Source organism: Trichoderma citrinoviride, assembly GCF_003025115.1.
Source record: "Trichoderma citrinoviride strain TUCIM 6016 unplaced genomic scaffold BBK36scaffold_7, whole genome shotgun sequence".
NCBI classification, from domain to species: Eukaryota; Fungi; Ascomycota; class Sordariomycetes; order Hypocreales; family Hypocreaceae; genus Trichoderma; species Trichoderma citrinoviride.
Genome location: NW_020194715.1, coordinates 1800811 through 1815039, shown reverse-complemented (window position 1 = coordinate 1815039; position 14229 = coordinate 1800811). Strand labels below are relative to the sequence as shown.

At 53.1% G+C, this 14229-nt stretch overlaps 6 protein-coding genes across 6 annotated transcripts; 3 read left to right on the top strand and 3 right to left on the bottom strand.

Moving 5' to 3' along the window:
* Window positions 1-339: 339 nt before the first annotated feature.
* On the top strand, window positions 340-3293 carry BBK36DRAFT_1201835 (exocyst complex, sec15 subunit; the record flags this gene model as incomplete). Its single annotated transcript, XM_024897188.1, has 11 exons — window positions 340-390; window positions 459-1469; window positions 1534-1665; window positions 1749-1850; window positions 1917-2026; window positions 2088-2223; window positions 2291-2317; window positions 2375-2583; window positions 2656-2812; window positions 2872-3125; window positions 3218-3293. The coding sequence occupies 11 exons, from the start codon at window positions 340-342 to the stop codon at window positions 3291-3293; spliced, it is 2265 nt and encodes a 754-aa protein (XP_024749938.1).
* Window positions 3294-3551: 258 nt separating this feature from the next.
* Window positions 3552-4642, bottom strand: BBK36DRAFT_163163 (CCAAT-binding protein subunit HAP5; the record flags this gene model as incomplete). The annotated part of the gene is made up of 3 exons (XM_024897736.1): window positions 3552-4262; window positions 4338-4399; window positions 4555-4642. 3 exons carry the CDS (start codon window positions 4640-4642, stop codon window positions 3552-3554), a joined length of 861 nt encoding a protein of 286 aa, XP_024749937.1.
* Window positions 4643-5358: 716 nt separating this feature from the next.
* BBK36DRAFT_1201830 (Fcf2-domain-containing protein) lies at window positions 5359-6247 on the top strand (the record flags this gene model as incomplete). The annotated part of the gene is made up of 2 exons (XM_024897187.1): window positions 5359-5631; window positions 5891-6247. Exons 1-2 carry the CDS (start codon window positions 5368-5370, stop codon window positions 6245-6247), a joined length of 621 nt encoding a protein of 206 aa, XP_024749936.1. The 5' UTR covers window positions 5359-5367.
* Window positions 6248-6601: 354 nt separating this feature from the next.
* Window positions 6602-8592, bottom strand: BBK36DRAFT_1118688 (hypothetical protein; the record flags this gene model as incomplete). Its single annotated transcript, XM_024890504.1, has 3 exons — window positions 6602-6630; window positions 6708-8003; window positions 8076-8592. The coding sequence occupies 3 exons, from the start codon at window positions 8590-8592 to the stop codon at window positions 6602-6604; spliced, it is 1842 nt and encodes a 613-aa protein (XP_024749935.1).
* Window positions 8593-9768: 1176 nt separating this feature from the next.
* Window positions 9769-10203, top strand: BBK36DRAFT_1164418 (60S ribosomal protein L29; the record flags this gene model as incomplete). Its single annotated transcript, XM_024894642.1, has 4 exons — window positions 9769-9787; window positions 9853-9904; window positions 9983-10085; window positions 10174-10203. Exons 1-4 carry the CDS (start codon window positions 9781-9783, stop codon window positions 10201-10203), a joined length of 192 nt encoding a protein of 63 aa, XP_024749934.1. The 5' UTR covers window positions 9769-9780.
* A 450-nt stretch (window positions 10204-10653) lies between these two features.
* On the bottom strand, window positions 10654-13944 carry BBK36DRAFT_1201819 (RNA polymerase III transcription initiation factor complex; the record flags this gene model as incomplete). The annotated part of the gene is made up of 6 exons (XM_024897186.1): window positions 13843-13944; window positions 12710-13769; window positions 11804-12638; window positions 11506-11721; window positions 11115-11453; window positions 10654-11051 (listed from the first exon to the last, which is right to left on the bottom strand). The coding sequence occupies exons 1-6, from the start codon at window positions 13884-13886 to the stop codon at window positions 10654-10656; spliced, it is 2892 nt and encodes a 963-aa protein (XP_024749933.1). The 5' UTR covers window positions 13887-13944.
* Between the last annotated feature and the right edge of the window lie 285 nt (window positions 13945-14229).

Genomic DNA, 14229 nt, shown 5'->3' with positions numbered 1-14229 from the left:
GCCTACTTTCTCATGGCGCGACCCCTGGATTGGAGAGCCCAGGCCCGTACCTCGATTAGTAGTACAGCAGCTCTGGTTAGTGGCTCTATATCCCGAGGTCCGCTAGAATGGGGCATTGTAGGCACTAACCCGGGGCGTGTTAACCTCTAGCTCCAACAAGGTAGTAAGCTGCTTCAGCGAGCTTCAAGCCTGTCACCGAGATACTACCTAGTCCACCTCCAACCACCATTCTTCCAACAGCACCGCCCTCTTCATCCTACTGCTTGAGGAGAGCCAAGAGGTGGTCTATTTTTGATCCTTTCCCCTTCTCTCCTCTGCTTCCGGAGCCGGTATGCAACAATGCCTCGCAGGCACGGGGCTTTAGACGACTACACGTCTGCTGTGCCTCAAGTCCGTCAACCCCCCCGTGATATGTGATATGCTGCTCCGTCTCATGGGCCGGCCTAACCAAGTCGCAGATCATCTTGTCGACGTCCGACTCCGACTATCTCGACCACCTCATACCCGTGCTTAAAGATGCGACCAACTCGCGACGAACGCCGGCGCTGCTGCAGTCCCTCTCCCGCTACTCCGAGGACCGCGAGGCGGACATTGAACGGATCGGACTGACCAAGCACGAGGAGTTCCTCGACTCGGTCCACAGGCTGCAGGAGGTCCGCGAGGGAACCGTGAACCTCACCACCGAGATTCTCAAGCTCAACCAGTCGATTCAGGCAAGCACCGAGAAGCTTGCAGACCAAAAGGGCGCTCTGGTCAATACAAAGGCTGTGCGCCAGAACATTGCGGACGCGGCGGATGCCCTTCGAGAATCCCTTACGGTGCTGCATGCCGTCAACCACTCCCACGAGCTTGTACGCCGCAAGAAGTACTACTCGGCCCTCAAGTCGCTGCAGGACTTGCAGAATGAGCATCTTGTCCCGATCCTCCAGAATCGCTATGCGACCCAGCACCGTCTGGCAGATGCAATCCAGAAGTCTCTCCCTGCCTCCCGACGGGCTATATCAGAAGCGGTCATGTCTGACCTCAACACATGGCTATATCGTATCCGCGAGACCTCGCAATTCCTCGGCGAAGTCGCATTCTATCATACCGAAATGCGTAGATCTAGGCAGCGGGCACGAATCGAGAACGAGAAATTCCTGGAGAATTTCAAGCTGAACTCGTCCATTGAGCTCATCTCGGATGAAAACGAAGAGTTTGACGTGTTGGATAATGAAGAGCTCCAAGTCGACTTCACACCGCTGTTCGAGGCGCTGCACATTCACGATGCTCTTGGGCATAGCGACCGATTTCGCTCGGAATACGCCTCTACCCGCCGCCAGCAGAAGGATCTCCTGATCCCAACCTCGATTGATTTGCTCGCCGAGGATGGATCGTCTCTCAGCAGCTTACTCGAGGGCATTGCAGGATTCGCAATTATTGAAAAGGCGACAATGCAACGGGTTCCGTATCTCCGTTCCGTGGTTGATGTGAGTGTCCAGGCGTCATCTTTGTCTCGTCGGGCTCCCAGACTGTTCTAATGCTGTACCACAGGTAGAAGAGCTGTGGGACTCCATGTGCACCGCGGCCATAACTCTCACAACAAAGGGCCTTGCGAACATCGATAATGCCGAGATCTTACTGAAAATCAAGAGCGTCTTTGCCTTGTTCATTCAGACCATGGAAGTAAGCTTTTACCCTGTGAAAAAAAAGAGAGAAAAAAAAAAGAAGGTCTCGCTATACTCCGACGAATGCTCACCCGTATCTAGGGCTGGGGATACTCTGTATCTGCTCTTGACAATTTCCTCCTGCAGCTCTTTGACAAATACGCCCAGCTGCTGAAGCGCCGATTCAGTGAAGACTTTCAAGAGGTTCGTGATCCAGACTTTGGTCTTCTTGGACCAATTGACCGCATGCTTACGAGGAATGTCTGGCAGATTGTTTCGACTGATGACTATATGCCGATGGCTATCAACTCCCTCAGTGACTACGAGAAAGTGGTCAATGTGAGCTGGTTCACGCCGGATCGGCCTACAGAGGAGCTTACGTGCGCCTGACACAACCCTCACCTTTCTGTAAGGAGCACTGGATGCTGATAATCATGATAGGTTCCCCTGTGTGTTGCCGTTTTCGCAGATGTACCCGCTCTGCTGCATCGACATTCGCAACTTTTTGAATCAGTTCTACTTCTTCCTTGATGACCACTTCCAGCATTCAGATATAATAGATGATACACTACGAAAGGTTATCATCACCACCCCCCCACAACGCTCCGCCGGCGGCATAGACAACTAACTATTTGAATCATCAGTCGCTGGATGAGCTTCTTAGCGAGAAGGTCTGCAAGTCTCTCGTCGAGCGCCTCAGCTCCCAATACCTGGGCCAAATCGTGCAGATTCTCATCAATCTGGAGCACTTTGAAATAGCGTGTCGCGAGTTGGAGCAGCTACTGATCAGAGCGAGGTCGTCCACTTCAGCGGGCGGCCCCCTGAGATTGAATGCCACGGAAGAGTTTCGCAACAATAAGAAGACTGCGGAAAAGCGAATATTCGAACTGGTCAACTCCAAAATCGACGATCTTGTCGACACGGCAGAATACGATTGGTAAGGGCTTCTCTGTTCTTTTCGTGTTGTTGAAGGAGCCATCACAGGCACTAACAAGAATCATCGACAAAGGCTGGCGAACGAGGTACCGACCGAGCCAAGCAACTACATGCAGACGCTCACTCGCTATCTGTCCAACATCATGAACTCGACGCTTCTGGGACTGCCAAGAGAGATTAAAGAATTGATTTACTTTGATGCCCTAAGTCATGCGGCCGAGAAGATTCTGGTACACTGCCCCTGCCGATTTGCTCCCAACTGACCAACGCATATTGACCAGCTTACCAGGCCCTCCCCCTTTCACCCGAGGTTCGACACATCAACGGCCATGGAGTCTCGGCCCTGGCCCAAGACGTCAACTATCTTACGGAGTTTGTCGGGAGCCTCGAAAACGGACAGATGCTACGTGAAAATCTGGACGAGCTCCAGCAGACTGTTAATCTGATGCAGTCCGACAACCACGAGGAGTTTTTCGATATCTCAATTCGCAACAAGAAATATGGCCGAGTTGACGTCCTCAATGGGCCGATGCTACTCGAGAAGTATGCCGTCACCGATACACCCAAAAACAAAATGAAATCCCAACACAACAAAGGACACCTTCGGAGACACAGAGCTGACAGACACGGTGTAGACTCACTCCTACCGCGCAGCCTTCGGGGAGAGCTGCGCCACTCTCCAACTTGTCTCGCTTCGCCATCATGAAATGAGGCAAGGCGTCGTGCGGATGCCTCTCCAACGTACAAGACATGCTTAATCGTCTTTTGCATATCTGGAGGCTTTTTCTCTCGCACTGGCCACCAACCACAGAGCAGCTCCTGGGCAGCAGTCGTGACATGCCACCACGGAAGTTGATGAGAGTGCTTGTCACATTGGTGTTTTACCCCCCCACGACCTTTCCACCCTCTCATCGCCCCGAGCGACGATCCTATTCAAAGTCTTCGGATTGCATGGGCGGCTGTCGGCGGTTAGCAAGGCATTGAAGGGCTGCGGCGGAAACGGAGACTCCCTACCTGCTGTGGTTGCATTGCTGAATACTGGTACATGTCCGGCATCTCACCATATGAAAGCCCCGGTGGCGGCGGTTGTCCATAGGCGGCGGAAGGGGCTTGGGGGACCTGATTGGCATACATGTTGGGGGCCTGCCTGTAGTCCTGCTCAGACGGAAGCGCATGCCCGCCCATGTAGTCGGCAGAGGCCATGGGGTGGGACGACGGATGGCCGGCCGCCTGAGCCATGCCAGCGTGCTGCCCCGGCATGGGCGCCTGGCCTGCCCCGGGAACGGACTGCGCGGCGGACGGCTGTGTGGTGGTTCTTTTAGCATGTGCTGTAGCCTCCTCGCGAGGGACAATGTCGATTAAGAAATCAAACATGTCGGACTTTGCGAGCGCAGAGGCAATGTCGGAGCGCTGCAGCGTGCGCCTCTTGTTCTCCTCAGCATGGATCCAAGCCCGCATGGTGAGCTCCGTGATGAAGATGTCGCAGCCCTTGGCGAACAGGATCGGCGCTTCGGCGGAGATCATCTTGACTTCCGGGTCGGCCTTCATGACCTTCTTGATACGGGCCAGGGGGAGCTGATGGATCTTGTAGTCGTGCGTGTCGCTTTCCAGGTGGCTGATTGTTTGCTGCCAGTAGGTGGTCAAGATGTCCTTGTACTGGCCCGTGAGTCCCTGATGAACCTGGAGAGCGCAAGCGACGTTAGCAAGCACACCGGAAACCGACAGAGTGGTAGGAAGAACAGGGGGAGGACAAACGTTGGCCCAGGGTCCGGTGTAGAGTTCCGCCGGCGCAAAGCCTTGCGAGGCAAGCTGCATTGCTTTCGTTAGCTCAGAAGCTCACCATGGCAGGGAAACAGATCGGTTGAGCGAAGTCGTTGGGGGAAATACGAACTGCAGCACAGGCACCTGGATAGCAAAGGGCGCATTAGTCTTTCAAGCAGTTTGGAGCTCTCGACGAATCAATGAAACGAACCATAGTGTCCGCCTTGTGTGGGATCATAGACTGGCGTCGGCCGGTTATGTGACGGGTGCGTTGACGCAGATTGGTTTTGGGACTCCATCGTTGTCACAGCTGGATAGGCCGGCTTTGGTCGAAGAGATGCTATCTCGTGGCGGTGGTGATGCTGGGATATGCTGCTCGGCAACTGATGAAGCAATGACGGGCGTCAGTCCTCAGGACCGATGCTTCTTGTTGCTATAAGCGGGGAGGAAACGCACCTGTATAGCTCGTTTCCGTATAGAAGAAGCAGTGAAACAACAGATAGAAGAAGCGTACAATAGCTAAACTAAAGTATTATCCAGGTACCGAGATGGGCGCGTGTCAGTGTAACGCAGATGAGAAGCGCAAGCGATCGCGTTGTTGATTTTGTTTGGGCTCGACACTCTTTGTTAGGTGATGTTGTCAGAGGTGCTTCCCAAGCTGCGCCCGGCCTAGTCAACTCATCTAACTGGGGCAGCCAATCAGCGGCGCAGCGCTGGACAAGCTCGCTTTGCGCATGTCCGTTAGATGCATGAGTAGTCGATAAAAGCATCTCGCCTTACAGAACACAATGGCGGACGAGTGATGGGTGGGGCCCGGAAAAATATGCTGTAGTGGAATAATGGAATATCCACTTCTCTGCAGACGGAACCCGCCTCCAGAAATTTGACCTACAAAAAGAGAAGAAAAAAAAAATCACCACGAAACCCGTTTTCCTGGAAACTTCCACTACGACAAGCCGGGCTTTCTCACCAAAGGCGGCTTCGAATCTTCGTCTTCTCCTCAAAATCACCCCCCCATCGCCATATGATGGCTGATTTTGTCGACGATGCCGTGCAGAAGCTTCTCCAGCAGGCCGAGGAGCGCCTCAGCGGCGGCCGCATAGTCGCGAAGAAGCAGCAGCAAGCGTCGACAGATTCCAAGACGGCGGCGGCGGCGGCTTCGACGACGACTGCCCGGGCAGCAGTGGTGGGAGAGGCTGTCGACGCCTCGTTGTTGCCTCCTAAGCAGGAGAAGACGGAAGTCCGCGTGCCGCGACCTCAGGGAGCAGCAGCACAGCGGAAGGGTAAGGTAAGAATTGTCGATTGATTTCTTCTGCTTCTTTTCCTGTCTGTTCCGAAGCGTGGCTGGTATAAAGATGAAAGCTAGCCGCAAGGCAAAAATGACACGGGACAATGTCCGTCTTGGACCACCGTCCCGTGGCCCCTGATTTCTTTTATCATCATAGTTACTCTGAATACCAAGCGATGCCTCTCACGAGCCAAATCACCCTTCGCAGCCTCTCTCTCTATATATATTGGCCGGACCAATCGCTGACTTGCGCAAACAGGACACAGCAGGCGCCGAGTGGTTTGACCTCCCCAAAACCGACATGACGCCAGAGTTCAAGCGAGAATGGCAGCTGTTGCGTATGCGAAACGTTCTAGACCCCAAGCACCAGAAAAAGGCCCTGCGGGCGTCCGCCCCCCAGTTCTCCCACGTCGGCAGAGTCGTGGCGAGCCCGTTCGAGCCGCGCAGCGCAAGGCTCGGGAGCCGAGAGAAGAAGAAGTCGTTGCTCGAGAGCATCATGTCCGTACACAACGACTCAAAGCTCGACTCCAAATACTCCTCCGTCCAGGAGAAGAAGAAATCAGGGAAAAAGGCATACTACAAATCCGTGGTTGCCAAACGACGACGAAGAAACTGAGACGAATGACCATTTTCATGAAAACGATACCCCGGCCACAGTTGAGCGCCAATTGTATATATATTTGTATATAGTACATAATTCAAAACAAGAAGAAGATCGAAACCGGTCTGAACAAGGCATTCTCATTGCAAATTTTGAATTATCAGCGTTGTATATCTAATCTCGATATGTGAATTTGATTCTCCCTCCGTGATACGTATATTCTCGTTCTCATTATACCGTTTTGTAGTATATAGTCATGATCATACCTGACGGGCATTTGATAAGAGTGTAGTATGTAGTAGTATTTGAGTACGTGATAGCCAGGGCTGTATGTTGCCGTATTGTGTTGTTATTCCAAAACTGAAAGATTTAGCCTATCCTGCCCTCGGCCTTGGCATCTATCGAACTTGTCAGTGTCCAGGGTTTAATAATGGAAAGCCTGATGAGGTTGGTGATGAGAGGGAATTTGACTCACCTTTGACTTGCTCAAAGACCTTGAGCATCTTACGCCGTGCTCCAAGGGCGTTTACGCCCCGCTCCTCCAAGGCCTTATCGTCCAGTTCGATGAGGTCTGTCCACTTCATATCCTTCAGATTGTCTGTGTACTTGTGTAGCCGCAGGCTGCGAAGCCAGCTAGGGATATCCTGAAGAAGCGTGGGGTCGGTCGGGTCTTCCGGGGGCTTTGAGCTTCCCCTTCTTCCTCTCGGTGACCGTCCTCGAACCATGTCGGAATGGTCCGACAGGTATCCCTCGTGGGAGTTGATCCCCAGCTGTCCCAAGCCGACAGGAGACATGCCGCCGGCCATCAAGGTCGAACCATCATATGCGCTGAGGAAGCCGTTGTGCTGAGGCGAGGTAAAGTGCGCCATGGGCCCCATGTTCGACTGCATGGGCAGGCCTGGAGAGTTGGGGCGAGACCGCTGTCCTCCAAGGGTGAGGCCTTGCTGCGCTTGGATGGCCATTAATTGGTCGCGGTTCAAGATTTGCCCGTGCTCATTGATCATGACGACATTGGCGTTGGGAATGTTGATGTGCGAAGGACCGGGCATCTGGTTGTGTGCGTTTCCCGGGGCATCGTTTGACCTGGCCCTTCGGTACTTGCGAACGTCGTCCAGGGCGAAGCGGTTGTTAACGGTAGAGAGAGCCGCGAGCTTCATTGCAGTCGCGTTGGCCACCATGTCGGCCTGCGTGGCACTTGAGTTTCCGGTGTTGAACGTTGGGGCCATTGGAGTGTTGACCATGGACGCCCAGTTGCCGCTGCTCGCATACGGCGACAAGAGGGGCAAATCAGGCGCATTCTTATCTCGCGTCAAGGTGGTCGTTTGGAGAGTCGAGTTGCTGGTCAGCTGCGGTGGCCTCGGCGACCTCAAACCTCCGCCCGATGCCGGGGGCTGCACAAACTGGCCCATGGGAGTCTGGGACGAGCCCGCCTTGGATGACGTCGCGGCATCTCCGCCGCTGCCCCACGGCGACGCTGTCGAGCCAACATTTCCCTCCCTGGATTCCGAAGTCGCCCCCGTCATCGCGGCTCGGGGATCGATGGCAAGGCTGTTGCGGTTCGAAGAGGGTGGGTTCCCCGTTTGCTGGGTGAATTTCGCCTTTTCGGTTGCAATGGCAGCCGCAGCATCTGGGAACATGGCATTAATCGTAGAGGCATCGAGGCCAGAGTGTCGCTTGGTCGATGATATGGCCGAGTTGCGGGCGAACGAGTTCCGAGCAGAGTCGACATTGAGTTTGTTCATGGCATCGCTAAGCCGACTGGACATTGGGTCTTGCAGGGGAAGAAGAAAAAAAAGTTAGCTTGCAAAGGCCCGTCCGAGTCAATTCCAAACGCAAGTCCTACCTTTGTCGAACGTCGCGGGGGACAGAACACCAGACATGGGATGATTCTTGCCCATCTGCTGCAGAACCTGGATGAAGAAGCGGATCTGGACCTGGGTCGTCTGCTGCAGCAGTGCATACAGAGCGGCCGTGCGCTCGGCCTCGCTCAGGACGCGGAACCACTGCTCGATGGCGCTGAGCTCGTCCTTGAAGTCCTGGTCGAGCGTGGCCGCGGCCATTTCCTCCAGCGTCGTCTCGTACTGGTCAATGTCCGCGATCCACTGCTGGGCAATCTTGTCCTGGGAGTCAATGTCGAGGCCGGCGGGGCCGTGGCCGCCCTGCTGCGGCTGGCCGTAGAAGTCGGACGACGGCCTGATGCGGTTGGCCGGCGAGGTCCCTGAAATCGCCGCCATGTCGGCAGACGCGCGCAGCGAGCTGCCAGAGCCCACTGCTCGCGACGAGGGCGGCCTAAGAGAGGGCGCGGCGTTGACCTCGGGGGTGCTGTTGCGGTTGCCGGCGATGCCAGACATGTTGAGCATGCTTCGGCTGCGTCAATAGCCGGGCGGTTGAAGCCTTTGGAAGGGGGACCAAGAGTGAGGGAGGTGGGAAAAAAAGAGAAGAGGGGCTAAGGACGGAAGAACAGTTGGCGAATTCCTGCAGTATCCAGCTGAGCAAGAGACGGTTTGACAAGACACGCAAACCACGACGATGCGAAATTATGACGAGCTATAACATGTTCCCCGAGCAAACTGGGCGGGCCACGCGTTAGCCTTTGCACGAACGACGTTTTCTTCTTCCTTGTCTATCTCTTTTTTTTCCTGCCGTAATAACGGAGGGAATCTGGAATCCTACCAGCGAGGCAAACCGGAAGCGGGCGAGGCTCACCAGAGGGAACGCACTAGTTGTTTTAACCAAAGATTGGCGGGAGAGCGTCTGCTTCCAGGCAGGCAACGCAATTCAATCCAGCTACCGACCAGACTTCCGGAAGAGATCGTATCAAACGCACTGCCTCGGGAAGAAGGATCTGGTGAGAAGAGAAACGGAGGGCGACCGACTGTGGATGCCAGAAGCAGAGACCGACGGGGTCTTTGCGAGAAGGAATACTAGCAGTACTTGGTACTAGTAGTAGTAGCACTCGGGCGATGCTCAGCCGCTGCGAGAGATTTGGACGCAACAGATGCTTACGCCACAACAGGTTAGCGATAACTACAATCGAAGAATAGCTAGAAACAATATTCTACGATATTACTAGTAGGTAATAATTTATCAGATTTGATACTCTTATTATAGCCCAGTGATATGTGCATTAAACATATATAAAAATACATATTTATTATAAGAATAAATATAAATATTTTATTTATATATATATATATATATAGTCATATATAATATTAGTTTAAAAAGTATTATTTATTTCTACTTTAAAAGTACATTTTGAAAAAAGATCCACTTTTTTCAAAATAGCAGGGGCAGGTGGTTCTCCCCAGGAGCCGTCTTCCAACTCGCCCAGAAATACAGTACTTCGGTACTCCGTAGGCTCCTCAGCCGCAAGCCCACCAATCAATTCGCACGCCTCGCTTACTCGCCCAAAAGTACACGCTCGCAAGTACCCTCTTCCGCACACACTAGGGCTGGTACCACCCACTCGTCATATTTCCGCACGATCTGAATCTCGACTTTGGAAAAATCCCACCGGACAAGCACGTTCAAACCACACAGCAGCAATGGCCAGTAAGTATCGCCATTTCCACGGACATGCGTCTGGACGGTCGTTGCTAACGCTCGGAATCTCTCAGAGTCAAAGAACTCGTCCCAGCACAACCAGTCGCGCAAGGCGCACCGTAACGGGTTTGTCAAACCTCCAGCAGATTGAGATTTCCGAAGTCTCCCAACGCAGTTTCGCTCACACAACACCCCCGTCTGCAGCATCAAGAAGCCCAAGACTTCTCGATACCCTTCCCTGAAGGGCACCGACCCCAAGTTCCGCCGAAACCACAGACATGCTCTCCACGGCACCATGAAGGCTCTGGTACGATTTTACCCCGAATTCTCCCCTGCGAGAGGGGACAAGAACCCCCGGGAAAAAACTGCAGCAGACCGACTAACTGGATGAACAGAAGGAGGCCAAGGAGGGAAAGTCAGCATAAACGTACCTTTGACTCTAGCGGGTAGTGAATAAAAGGGGATCTTTTGCAAAGTTTCAGGCCAGTTGGCCGCTGCTTAACACCATTAGACGCGAGTTTGCGCAGGAATCGGTACTTCGACAGCTAATAGGACAATGCATCACTATAATGCTGGGAAGATCGATTGGGTTTCCTCTCAATATGAGCTCCAGGTAGACAATTTGGTTGTCTAAATCATTGCAGCGCCGCGTGCCTTTTTCCACAGTCCATTCTGTCCTCGGTAATTTTTATTTCATTTCGGTGAACGGTGTGGCAGTATTGTGTCCCTGCTCCTAAAGATCCTACGACTTGTTTCCGCCGGACAAGCGACTCTTATCTATTCCATTCCTCCTTTCTTTGCCTGCCTCGGGTATATATACAGCAAATGATCAGGAACTTGTTGTTATTCGACAATTGGAGTTCACCCTATAGACATTACAGCCTCAGGTTCTTGACTAGCAGTTCATGTGCTAGACTCTTATTGTTGGTCGACAGCAAGGATATGATTTCGTTGACGAGAATGATATCCTTCAAGAGCTTGTTCTCGCCCGCCGCCTTGTTTGCTTCCAGTGCGCGGGTGTAGTATTGCAGGCTCAGGTATCCAATTCCAAGCAGATGGAAGAGTCTTCCCACGTTGTAGTATCGCTCTGCTTGGAGCTTCGGCTCGTCGCCCCCGGATTGCACGTATTGGGTGATGAATGATTGGCCTTGCAGTAGCAGATACTGCCGGTTGGTCGACTGACGCTTGAGGCCATAATGGACATATGCAAGACCCAGACTCAGGTTGACCATGGGGTTCTCGCGGTCGAGAGCCCACGCACGCAGGAAATATCCTATGGGTGTCAATTGTTAGTTTCCGTGTCGTCAGTCCCGGGACGAGACGTTCCAATGCTCACCTATCGCATACGTGTAACTCGTGGAGGTGAAGAGAATGTGGCCATAGAGCATCAACAGACAGATGTCCATGTTAAGCTTTTCGGCAGCCGCTCCATCGTGGTCGACGGTGCTCTTCCCAATCAAGTTTTTGTTTGCAGCTTCGTATGTCATGTCTATCGCTTTGATTTGTCTCAATATGAACTTTTGGGCCGGTCCGGAAGTGTACCAGGAGACGGGCGACTGGCATAACTTGGAGAGCAATGCAAACATCCGAGAAGAATCGGATATTCCACCGTCTCGCATCAAGTGGCGAGCCACCGTGATACACTTCTCTTCGTCGTTTGTGTTGATAGCACACACTAGACCAGTCAACATGATGTCGGCACCGCTAAGCATTAGGCCTATACATACCGCTCCAAGCCATGTGGATGGCGAAATTGTGCTGAGGGGACTGAAATACAGTCGAGTCTCTTGCAGATTCGCATACCTGATACGCCTCTTCGCGACGATGTACAAGCGATAAGCCAATGGCATAATCAAGGAACAAGTCAAGCCAGTCATCAAACGATATGCCCTGGTGGTTATCGAATCCTGGCGCCGGTATAGATTCTCCCTGAGGCGCAAGGGCTACCAATAATGGTCAGTGTCAGAAAAACAGCCAGCAGCCGAGTGCCTTGCGCAAAAATAGGAGAGGGGGGTGGGCACATACACCGTGTGAGGCGCTCAAACATCTGAGATAGTTCGGTACTTGCTCCTTCACTAGCTGGCTGCTCCGCCAACTGCTTCTTGCCAAGGAAGTGGAGATATTTGTCCCATGTATAGAATCTTTTGAGAGACCGGAAGTCGTCAACAAGCTCTTTGCAGGACTCTATCCAGACCGGGATGAGATCGGTGGAACCAGACTTGATCTGCTGCTTGAGGCCGCGAACATATTCATACTGCCTGGAAAGCTTGATTGCGCGTGAATGTTCCTCTTGACGGCGCTTGTCAGGGTTGGCGAACCGTTTTGCGCGGTATCTCCTGGGCAGAATACGCGTCGTCGGGGCGGCCTTTGGTTTGGCCTGTCGAGGGCCTTGCCGCGGTTGAGAAGGCGCCATGCCCCTTATGCCACGATCCGTCTGCATTGAAAATTTGTGAAGTTGCTCCTGGGTAAGCGGCTCGTTTGGAGGGATCCCCTGGGCTTCCCTGAGTGCCATTGCCTCGGCCGCAAGAATGAGGGCTTCCTCGTCTTCCTTGGCTTTCTCGTACATGTTTGCCAGCTCGACACGGGCATCGATGTTGTACTCATCAGCATCAATGGCCGCGTGGAAGCACTCCTCTGCGGTCGACTGCTGCCCTATCGCTTGGTAACATCGACCTAGTTGAACCAGCAGTGTTGCATCTGGTTCTTCAGTCGTGGCTCGGAGTAACTCGAGATACCTGATGGCTCGCTGCGGGTGACCATACTTGGCAATCTCGCTCGCAAGGTCATAGGAGATGAAGGGGAATTCCGCCATGAAGTCGAATGTACGTGGATTATCCGGGTCCAGCCAAGTCAAATGCCTCTGTCGATACTTCTCGTCAGTTTAAAGCCACTACGCTGAAGATACGCGGTGATGGGGAGGCTATCGCTTACAAAGGCCTCTTCTTCTTCACCAAGTCTGAGCCTGTAGATCGCCAGTCTAACCCTGAGGTCTAGGGGTAGGGATAGGCCGTAGAGCTCCGCGCCGAACATTGAGTCCTGAAATTGAGGCACATGGCTTCTACGTTCGTCGTCCTCGTCCCATTCGCAGTCGTCAATCTGCCACTGGTCCCAGTAATGCTCCTGGACACGACCTACCAGCCATCTCGACAGCGCCTTGAGTTCGTAAATGGCCTCAGCATACCTGCCAGTTGCTGCAATGAGCTCGACATAGATGCCGATATCAAGCCACGGGGCAGTTGAGCCATGCAGTGCTGTGTTCTCGATTTCATAGTCAAAATAGCGTCGATATGCCGCGATGGCGGAGGGAACAGCAGACTCGGTATTCTTATTGTCAATGCAGGCTTCCGCCAGCTTCCGCACAATCTCCAGATCATACGGATGATATTTGAGGACGAACTTGTACTCTTGAATTGCAGCGGCCAGATGGCCTTGTCGATGACAAACAGTCGCTTTGCCCAGCCGAGCCTCTATGTTCACGGGGTCCGCTCTGAGGGCAGCAGAATAACACAACCGCGCGGTGTGCAGATTACTCGCCTCATCGTCTGATATCGTGTCCAGAGCAAAGGCGGCACACTCGAGCCAAGCAGAAACTTCCTTGGGCCGCAGATGAGCGGCATACACCATGGCAGACAACGCTCGGGCATGTTCGCCCTGCTCGCGGAAGATGGACGACAGTGCGGTCCATGCTTGGTGGGTTTCGGCATTGATCCTGATGACTTCGGATACCAGATCCAAGGCCTTATTGTAGTCTCCACTGAGGAATGCCTGGTTGACTTTGGCCAACCGAGCTGTGATGTCGCCTCGGGGTTTAGCAGCTTTGCGAGGACCTCGAGCTCCACGAGATCCTCGTCCTCTAGCTACCCCGCGTCCGGGGAATGGCGGTTCTGACTCTTCTCGGTGAGAATGCAAGAATTCTCTTACCGACTGATCAAACTTGGCGATATCATGCTGGAGGAGCTCTTGATCCGAGTCGGAATCGGACGCATTCCCACTGGAGCCATTCATCAAGCCTGGGGATTAGCAATCCGACTTCACCGTCCACGGGCATTCAAGGGTAGACTCACCCCGCGAGCGACTCTTCCAAGCCATGATTGCCCGACATTTTCATCGAGGATCCGCATCTGTCATGTTCAGTGGCGATGATGATGGAGGAATGCAGAGCAGAGAGCTGTGGCTTGGGCCAAGGTGGGCATAAGGTATCTCTAATCGATTACGCCCAGCACTTGCCAAGTTTTACTCCAGGTAGAAGAATGTCGATTATAATACAGCTGATTTTCCTTGAAAGCAGCTGCTGTTTATCTACAACTTCTTACATGAGCCTCGAATCAATCATAAGGCTTGTCATCGTACTTTTACCAGCCCTGTCTAAGCTTTTATTCCCGATCAAATGTCGGTTGATGGTATCCGGGAGTAATGAAAACTGCCATTTCGAGTTAAGCCATCTTGTTAGC